This window comes from Microtus oregoni, unplaced genomic scaffold (genome assembly GCF_018167655.1).
Source record: "Microtus oregoni isolate MIOR12 unplaced genomic scaffold, Mior012 000022F_ref0000154, whole genome shotgun sequence".
Taxonomy (NCBI): Eukaryota; Metazoa; Chordata; class Mammalia; order Rodentia; family Cricetidae; genus Microtus; species Microtus oregoni.
The window spans coordinates 8,782,799-8,792,538 of NW_024543081.1; the positions used below are offsets into that span (position 1 = coordinate 8,782,799).

General features: G+C 52.8%; 1 protein-coding gene across 2 annotated transcripts in view; it reads left to right on the forward strand.

The window, feature by feature from the left end:
• Positions 1–7,875, forward strand: part of Phf21b (PHD finger protein 21B) — a 67,213-nt gene extending 59,338 nt beyond the window's left edge. For both annotated transcript variants that reach the window (XM_041672271.1, XM_041672272.1), the window contains exons 9-13: positions 865–887; positions 2,510–2,668; positions 2,981–3,056; positions 3,246–3,349; positions 5,979–7,875. In XM_041672271.1, coding sequence (XP_041528205.1) covers positions 865–887; positions 2,510–2,668; positions 2,981–3,056; positions 3,246–3,349; positions 5,979–6,197 — 581 coding nt within the window. In that variant the 3' untranslated portion in view covers positions 6,198–7,875. The remainder of the gene's footprint in view (positions 1–864; positions 888–2,509; positions 2,669–2,980; positions 3,057–3,245; positions 3,350–5,978) is intronic.
• Positions 7,876–9,740: the final 1,865 nt, after the last annotated feature.

Sequence of the window (9,740 nt, forward strand, 5' to 3'; positions counted from 1 at the left end):
AGCTGAACTGGGCATCATCCCAACCCTGCCCTCCCTCCTGGACTGACTCTGGGCAGTTGGACGGCCTCAGCTAATCGAGGAGTACTGGGTGCTGGGCCCAGTTCTTACAGACAGGGACGTACATCCCAACTTTCAGTAGGGTCCTTTCTCCTGTGCCAACCATCTTCCATGGCTGGGAGCTAATGTCCCTCTCATCATAGTACTCAGGAAACTGAGGCAGGAGGATTGCTGTCAGTTTCAGGCCAGCCTACCCTAAAGAAAGACTTTGTCTCAGAAGAAAAGAAAGAACTAGCAGTAGCTTTGGAGGGCAGGAAATGCCTCCCTGAGTCTTGGGATTCTGCGTAGCTCTTGACATCAGCCACTCCTTAGTTGCTGGACCACTGATCTACACAGTGGGCCTGTAATGCCTGCTCTAGTTGGTGGGCAGTTCCCCCCAGGAACAGCATCGTCACAGATGGTTTGTCTAGGAACCTGGAAGGAAAACCCTGTTTGAGTTTCCTACTCCATGTGGTTTGAGATCATGGCCTTAAATACAAAGCGTTCACAGCCAGAAGGAGCTGGAAACAGGTTACTCCAAGGGGTCCTCTGAATTCTGGTTTTGTCTCTGGGCACCTCCTTGTGCCAGCCGTGATGCTCATGAGTTCAGATGCTGTGAGCCTTTTCCCACGTAGGTCCTGGCCAGAACCAAGGCAGAGTCTTCCCTCATCACGTGGTTCTGAGAACTCCGGTATCATTGGGCCTTGTGATACTCCCATCATGCTCTAGAGCAAGGACTCTGCCACACCAAGCCAGTGGGGCCCCAGCCATGACCCATGCTTCTCCCACCCCCACTAACATCTTCTCCACCCTTCCTCCCTGTGCTAGCCAATGAGGACCCCTGCTGGAAGGTACGTGACCCCCATCTTCACATGAAGGGGTGTGGGACATCTCTCAATGCTTTATCTTGGTACCCAGAGCTTTCACAACACCAGGCCTGCTTTCCTCATGCCCTCATGCCAGGCTGAGCCCTACATTACTGCAGGGAATTCCCCTCTGCCTGGTCCTGAGGGTGTTCACATTGTACCACCTGACCCTGGTTCTGCCTGGCTTTTCTGTGTGACCCTCGGCAGAACTGGCCATCTTTAGTTCTCCGTTGCCCATCCAATGGGCTAGTTCCCAGGGTGTTACCCTGTGTGCCCATTGTGATCCTGTGACTCCGCCCACCCACAGAGCCCACATCCCTGTTCCCTGAGCTGGTCGGGACCTGGATCCTGAGCATAACCTCTCACTGACCTAATTCCTTTTCATTTACTTGATTTATGGGGTGTGTGATGTGTGTGCACTCACATGTGCACCATTGTGCAAAGGTAGAGGTCAGAGGGCAGCTTGTGGGGCTCCGTTTTCTTCTTCTATCACATAAGCCGTAGGGATGAATCTCAACCTCAGCATCAGGTGCTTCTGCTCTCTGAAGAGAGCTCCACAGCCCTTCCCCAGTTTCTAATCTAATTCTGAATGAACCTTGTCCCACACGCTCGCACGTGCAAGGGAACTGCTTACAGCCTGCTCTGGGTGGCCACGGTGCTTTCCAAGGCCCCCGGCAGTACTAAACACAGGTACCCAGACCACACAGATAAGGGGACGCATAAGGTGGTGGAAGACTCCCCCTTTTCCATAAGTTCCTATAGTCCCGGAGGGGCCTTGGCTTCGAGGCAGGAGGCATGGATTGTGGTCCTGGCTCCTCTCCCATCCTCACTCCCTGTGTGACCCCAGGCCAATGCTTCGTCCTTCCTGAGTCTTTGCACTGGATGCGGGATACAAATGAGAGACTTGGAGGCCCCCTTTGGGAACACTTCTGGTGTCCAGTCCCTTGCGACAGGGGCCATCCCTTCCCACTACTTCAGTGCTGGAGCTGGAAACTTGATAGTCTTACAGACCAGGGCCATTGTCAGTGGCTGGACGGGTGTGGGTCATCGGCGGAGCTCCCCTTGGCGGCGCAGCCTGCTGGTGGGCTGGGGAGCACAGTCCCTAGAGCTTATTATCCTGAGGCCTCTGGGAGGGACAGAAGGGCTCTATCCTGTACTGCACTGCAGGACGTCAGGCATGGGTGGGGTGCACTTTGTGTTCTCTGTTCTGTCCTGCCCAGCACCCAAGGGGCAGCTGTTCTTATCCCTGTGATGGATATGGAAACAGGTGTGTGACCCACCCAGCTGGCAGGGGTCCTTACTAGATGGGTTTGCAGTTGAGGGACTAAAGGTGTAGCCTGTGTCAGGCTACAGTCCCCGCCCTGAGGCAGTGTATACTTGAGGAGGAGTCATCGCTGCAGGGCCCTGCTGCCTGGGAGGCTTGGTGCTGGGGCCTGCTGTGTGACTCCAGTGCTCAGTGCCCTGGTCAGGGTATACAGGAGTGCCCTGGAACCCTACCCATGGGGCACATATCTGACACTCTCACCCTGAAGGGGAATCTCTCCCTCCCACTCTCTCAAGCTGCCTGGGCCTGACTGAAGCACTTCCTGCCCTCCTTTCTCTTGCAGAATGAAATCACCCACGATGAATTCTGTGGTGCCTGCAAGCGAGGAGCCAACCTACAGCCCTGTGGCACCTGTTCAGGGGCCTACCACCTCAGCTGTCTGGACCCGCCTCTTAAGACGGCACCCAAGGGCGTATGGGTCTGCCCCAAGTGCCAGCGGAAGGTGCGGGCAGAAGGGCTCACACTTTGCCCCTGCACATTTGAGACAGTGTTCTGGGTCATCCCCAGGATGGGTGTAGCAGGAGAGTGACGAGGGGGTCTTGAGCATCCATCCCTGGCTTCTACAAAGGAGAGAAACCTAGAAGGAAGTCACTCATTGAGTGGCCCCAGTGGACCAAGCTGGTATAACTCCTATCCCCTATCACAGTTGGGAATCTGGCTCAGAGAGCATGCCTCCCAGGAGTGCATAGCCAGGATCTGGTCTCAGAAAGTTCTGGGGCCTGTATTCTTTCTCATCATCCCATCTGCCCCACAGGCCTTAAAGAAAGACGAGGGTGTGCCCTGGACCGGGATGCTGGCTATCGTCCACTCCTATGTCACCCACAAGACAGGTAAAGGTCCCTAGGAGTGGGAAAGGACCCCTGGGTTCATATGGGACCTTGGGGGATGCAGGGCATGTCCAGGTTCCTCTGGGCCAGAGCTCTGAGAAAGGGGTGGCTGGGGCTGGTCCCTAGCAGGACATTCAGATCCAGCCACTCACCTGCCCCTCCATGGGGCTGGCCTCTCTCTCTCTCTCCCAGTGAAAGAGGAAGAGAAGCAGAAACTGCTGCAGCGTGGCAGCGAGCTACAGACTGAGCATCAGCAGCTGGAGGAGCGGGACCGGCAGCTGGCCTCAGCGGTGAAGGTGAGCGCAAGTGGGGCGGGTCCCTCATCACCCACTCGCCAAACCCATAGGCCCACAGGTTCAGGGTGCAGCTCTGATGTGGACCATGGTAGCTTACCAAGCTTTCGGGGACATTCTGGACCTCCCTCCTCTCAGCTGTGACCTTGGCAAGGCCCCGCCTGTCTGAACCTCAACTTCCTCTATAAAGAGAACATCATCCTATGTAGATTGATGATAGACAAAGGATGAAGATGATGGTGGTGGAGGTGGTGCATGGTGAGGATAGGGGTGGTGATAGTGGTGCTGATGGTGGGTGGAAATGGTAGTGATGATGATTGTGGTAGTGATGGTGGGTGGTAATGGTAGTGATGGTGATTGTGGTAGCGATGGTGATGATGGTGTTTTGGTGGTAGCGATAGTGGTGTTGATGGTGGGTGGAAGTGGTAGTGGTGGTGAAGATGGTAGGTGGTGATAGTGGTGATGATGGTTGTGGTGCCAATGGTGATGATTATGGTGATGATGGAAATGGCAAATGATGCTGGCAGTTGTAGTGACGGTAGTCCTAATAGCAGTTCTGGGCCCTGGAAGAGGTTGGCTGTTCTGTTTTATTTGTTTTATTTATTTTTATGGTGCAGGGGATTGAGCATAGTGTCTCACGCATGTTACACAAACACTTTATATCCCAGGCATGGAGGATGGGAGGGAAAGAGGGGGCTAGAGGTGGTAATGCATGTACAGGTACGCATACTTGTGTGCACACGTGTTGAGGCCAGAGAAGGCTGTCAGATGCTTCCTCTGTTACTCTCTACTTATTCCCTACATAGGGGCTTTATCACCAAACCTGACTCCGGCCATTTTGGCTTGGCTGTTGAGCTTTTGAGTTCCCAGGATCCTCCTGTCTCTGACTCCCAACCTTGGGGTTACAGCCACATATGGTCATGAGTGACTTGTATGTGACAGCTGGGGATTCCGGCTCAGCGGCTCACATCACAGAACAAACACTCTTACCCACTGAGCCATCTCCCTCACTCTACCTGCATTGCGTGGTATTTTCCTTCGCAGTTTGAGACAAGGTTGCCCAGGCAGGCCTTGAACTCACTGTCTTTCACCTTCATCTGCCCAAGGATCTGGGATCTCAGGATTGAGAAGCTCTCTAAATGCAGTGCCTCGATAGTCAGGATTCTAGAGATCAGAGCTGATAGCATGAATCTATGAAGACATGTAAAGGGGCTTGGCTAGAATGGCTTACAGACTGTGGTCTAGCTAGCCCAACAATGGCTGTCTACCCACAGGTCCAAGAGTCCAGGAACTGTTCAGTCCATGAGGCTGGATTGTCTCAGCTTGTCTTCAATATATGCCAGAATCCCAAAGTAGTCTCTAAAGCCAGTGAAGGAATGGACTTGTCAGTAAGAGCAAACAGGCAAAGAGAGCAAGCTTCCTGCTTCCATGCCCTCTACATAGAGGCTACCAGCAAAAAGTGTGGCCCAGGTTAGAGGTGGATCTTCCCACCTCAAAGATCAGGATTTGAGAGAAATCCTGTCTCAAAATCAAATTAAAACAAAACAAAAAGAGCAGGATTTCAAGTGGGGTCTTCCCACTTCAAATGATTAAATTAAGAAAAAAAATCCTTCACAGGTATACTCTCAGCCATTTGGGTTATAGATAATTCCAGATGTAGTCAAGTTGACGATCAAGAATCGCCATTACAAGTCCACCCCTCATCAGTTTGACAGTTTGTCTCCTTATGTCCTGCCTAATCTCCAAATGAAAACAATAACTAGAATTTAATTACACACAACATGATATTACTATCCCGTGCATAATGACAGGTGCATTATATATTCAACCGGGTCATAATTATGCCTAACGTGACATAACTGTCCATCATACAACCACAAATCCATAGAACAGGTGTTACTGTCCCTTGAAGGATGCTCTTTTGGTATCTCAACTTACTGATAGTCTCTTAATTGATGTTACTTGATAAAGAAATTTTCATATTCTTATCATATGCTTGATATTACATGGTAAAGAAATCAAGGAAAGAAAACACAAATATCTGTACAAACAAATACATTCTTAACGAAATATGACAGAAACACTCATGTCAACTACAATTCTCATTTCTGCTGCTGGTGACGTGGCCTTAGCTGGGGTAACCACCTTTCTCCATTACCCATTTTGTATGTCCTCCACCCTCGGCAAGCACTCTAGTAGGTTCTCGGCTCTTTTCCTGGAGGAGTGACCAATGCCTTCATTCCTGAAGGGTCTATGCCCTTTGTCATCCTGCCCCACGGAGGTCAATATTACACTGGCACCATTTGACCTAGAACCATGGTCATGTGGCTATAGGCCTCAGTTCCACCACAGTGTTGTCTCTGTGTGGCACACACAGAAGCTGGCAAGTCTGTGGGCTTCACTGGCTGCCGTTGGCCCGGATGGACCATCAGCTTCAGGGGCAGACATTCCTGGAGCCAACACGACACTCCAATCCTTTACTTAACCCCATTTTGTGTGAGGCCCTTGGCCTGTTTCAGGTTCTGCTGGGGGTTGGAAGGCTGTGGGAAAAGGTGGGCCCATCAGTGTGGCTGGCCCAGGATGCTGCAGAATTCAATTCTGAGGCCATCTCCAACACTTCTGATCTTGACAGAAATGCCTGGAACTGAAGACAAGTCTCCTGGCTCGCCAAAGGGGCACACAGTCATCGCTGGACCGCATCCGGGCCCTGCTGAGACTGATCCAGGGTGAGCAGGTGCTCCAGGTCGCTATGGCAACCACCAGCCCCACCCCACTTCTGGTGGGGCCCTGGACCAAGCCTTCCACTACCACTATGCGCACTGCCCTCCAGCACCCCCAGAGCCACAACTGACCCCAGGGACCTGAATTATACAACTCACGGAAAGTTACTGGGACCTTGCTCTCAAGACCTGGGGGATCTGTCGGCCTTAATTCATAGACTCTATGAATTTTAGACAAAAATAAACTAGACAGAGTGACAGAGAGAAAAAGGAGTGAGCTGGGCACCCCAGAGTCAGAGCCAGCATGAGGTAGATCCCTGTACCAGTTGCTGGGTCCACCTGAGGGTGTCTCAGACCAAGGCACAGGCAGCCCTCACCCCGAGCTGTCATGGCCAGCTCTCTCATTGCGTTGTCCCCCTCAGGAGAGGAAGACTTTAGCCTGTGGGGAGGCAAGGGACAACAGATAGCTGGTTAGTGGGGTGGCAGGGTGAGCCTCTGGTACGAGAGAGGATAGCTAACCTAGGTAGTTCTTCAGTGGCCCTGAGGCTCCCTGTGACCTGCTGGCCCCTAATCCATCAGTATTACTATGTTGAAACTCAGTCATTTAACTAGACAAATGACAGGCCAGCTTCTCCTGGGGTCACTGCTGCATGGGCTGCCAAGCCTGGCCTCTGCCTCATTCTTCCCTGGCTCATGCCCTTGCTGCAGCCCACTTCTTCCTATTGCCAATCTCTGGAATGTTCCTTCTGGAGTTCTGGGTTAGACAGAGCAGTCGCCCACCACGGGAGGCCCGTGGCAGGTTTCCCCTCATAATGGAAGCCTTTAGCGCACTCTCCATGGTAGGAGCTGCCAAGCATCCTGACCACTTCTTGCCAGTTAAAGACACTATGCCAAAAAGAGCTTCACACTCCTTGTATAGCGTTTTCTGTTGTACGATCCGTAATGTGAACTTGCACCCCGCCTGCCTTCCTCTGCACCTGGTAGTCTCTGCTCCAGTACAGGAATGAAGTAACCTCCTCCCCTGAGAGGGGCCGGATGGAGCACCCAGAAGGGATCTAGAGATCCAGGGGGAGGCAGAGAGGGTGGTGCATTTGGGGGCCTGACCTTTGGAGACTCCAGAGCCCTCCTCCTCGATGCTGTCTCCTCATTTGCAGGGAGTGCAGGTCCCTAAGCACCCTGGGGGTTCCTGCACCTCTGTGAGCCAGGCAGCCCACTTTGCAAGCCCCACCCTGTCCTGAGGGACACAGCACAACCCATACGCGATCAGGAGCCCCAGGGCTCCCCCGAGCATATCACATGGTGCCGAATTGCGGCGGGCACTCGTGCCCGCGCCAGGGCCACGGCTGCACACCTGTGCCCGCTGACACACGTGCAGAGTGGGAAGGCTGGCTGCGACCCCACCGCCAGCTACTGTCCCTCCTGTCATTTTTCACGACTCCGGGAGAAACTGTGCTGTAGGATACAAATCTATTTTAATACACGTTACACTGGGTTGAACAAGATTTTTATATTCTTTTATCGATGAACGGCGTGCGCCGCACGAGGCGCACGCCTATATATTGGTTACGAGGTGCCAATGACGCATTACCGCGTGGCTGGTGACCGTAACTGTCTTCAGGTTCTTCTTTTGGTTGGTTTGATTTGCTTCTTGGATGCATTGAGTTCGATTTTGTAAGAAACGTGGGAGGATGTGGAAGTTGGACCCGGGATGGGGAGCTGCTGACGTGTCTTGAGACTTAGTTCTTTTGGGGAGGGTACCAAGGAGGATAGTGGCTAGAGAAAGTGTTTGTCTTAAATATACCAGTGTAGTTTTTCCTTCTATATGATGCATTAAACCCAATTTCAAAGCCTGGTGGTCCTGTGTCCTTGCTTTCAGTCTGAGACTCTGGGGAACCCTAGAACAACTGAATGGATTTCAAAAGCAGCAAGAGGTTTGTCCCCCTACCCCAAAGGAAATCTGAGAGGCGGCATTTTATGAAGATCACCGAAACTAGCTTGGCTGGTCTCTGCAGAGCGCCTGGGGCCTCACTCAGTCAGGGTTCTCACCTTGTCCTCTTCACTCATTCATTTTGCCTCCTGGACATATGAACCCACTGCTACCCCAGTGTTTTCTTTGAGAGCAGGCTCCTGGAAAGGCAGACCACCAGCATGAGCTCCAGACCCTTCCAAGGGGCTTCAGTCAGCCTGGAGATCAGTGCTCACCTGTGCACCTGCCGCTGATCTCTTGGATGCTGCGTGTGGAGCTGGGAATAGAAACATAAATGCATGCGTGCACCCCCGCATACACACACACATATGCACGCTCATGCACTGTAAGGCTAGACAGACCATCAAACGTGTTCACTGTAGCCATGGCCTAGTGCGCTCGCTCGGCGGGGAGCACACAGTTTGAGGGGGGTCCAGAACTCTGCCTGCCCTGTCTACACACTCCCCACCCTTCTGCCTCCTGAGCAATCTTCACACCCTTCTTCCCGGTCCCCAGATCTCTCCTATTCTCTAGCCCACCCTCTCCCCCATCCCAATGCTCCTCTAGGACAATCTCCACAGTCAGTAGTGACTTTGGAACAGATCTAGTGGGTGCCCTGCTCACGCAGCCCACGGGACTTACTAATGACGGTCCACGTTGAAGCAGCCCACGTGGCTTTTGAGTGACTGTCCAGTGTCTACTCCAGGCTGCTCCCGCCTACCTGGCCCCCCTATGCTGGAGACCCCCCATCTACATCAGCCTCTGCTTTCTGCAGAGCTCCTTGGATAGCTGTCCCCTCAGTTCCTGTGTCTACATAGGAAGCCACCCGGACTGACGTCACTAGAGGACGTCTCAGCTTCGGCATAGGCTCCTTCCCCAGCAGTGCACCAAGAGTCACCCCTGATCCTGTGACTTCCACACCCGTCTCTGGTAAATGCGTAAAATGGGACCTGGCTCCCTTCTGCTCCAAGATCTCTGTCGCTTGGCCCTCAGCCCCCTGTCTTGTCCCCTAGATTGAGACCTCTGCGGCCACCATCTACCTGCTGCTTCCTGCTCTGTAGTAACAGATGTGGGTGGGGCCACCGCTAACAAGTCTGTGCCCTGTGTGCTCAGCTAAAGTTCAAGTCCTTTAAAGTTAACCAGCCTTCCTTGCGGCATCCGCGGCCACAGGGCTCTCAGCCCCTGCTGGTCTCTTTCTGCTGCTCCCTACCATCTCCACCTCCTGCTCTGCTTCAGTCCACAAAGCGAGCTCCCACTGCAGGCCCCTTGCACACACAGGGCCTCTGTTCTGCAGACTCTTGCTCATTGCCTCCCCAGGTTGCTTCGAGATTTGACCTTGGCCATTGTCCTCTCCCGGCAGCTTTCCCTGCTACCTGGCAGTGGCTTCAGTATGGCCTGCCCACCTCCACCTCTTCCTGTTGGTTCTTTAGACTTCACAGCCCATTTTACACTTTCTCTGTCAGGTAGATGAGACTTTATTGGTGTGTTAGGCAAAAGGCTTGAACAAAACATGGATCATAGACTTTGAGTCCATCTCATGGTGGGTGGTGGGAGGCCTGGCTGGGCAAAGCAGTTCCCACCATATTTGTCCAGGAAGAAGAGGTATAGGGAGAAAAGATGCGTGGAGAGAGAAACTAATATTATCTCTGGTCCCTCCCGTGTTTTAAAATTGTTTGGTTGATATTTGTTCATGCATTCATTGGTTTAC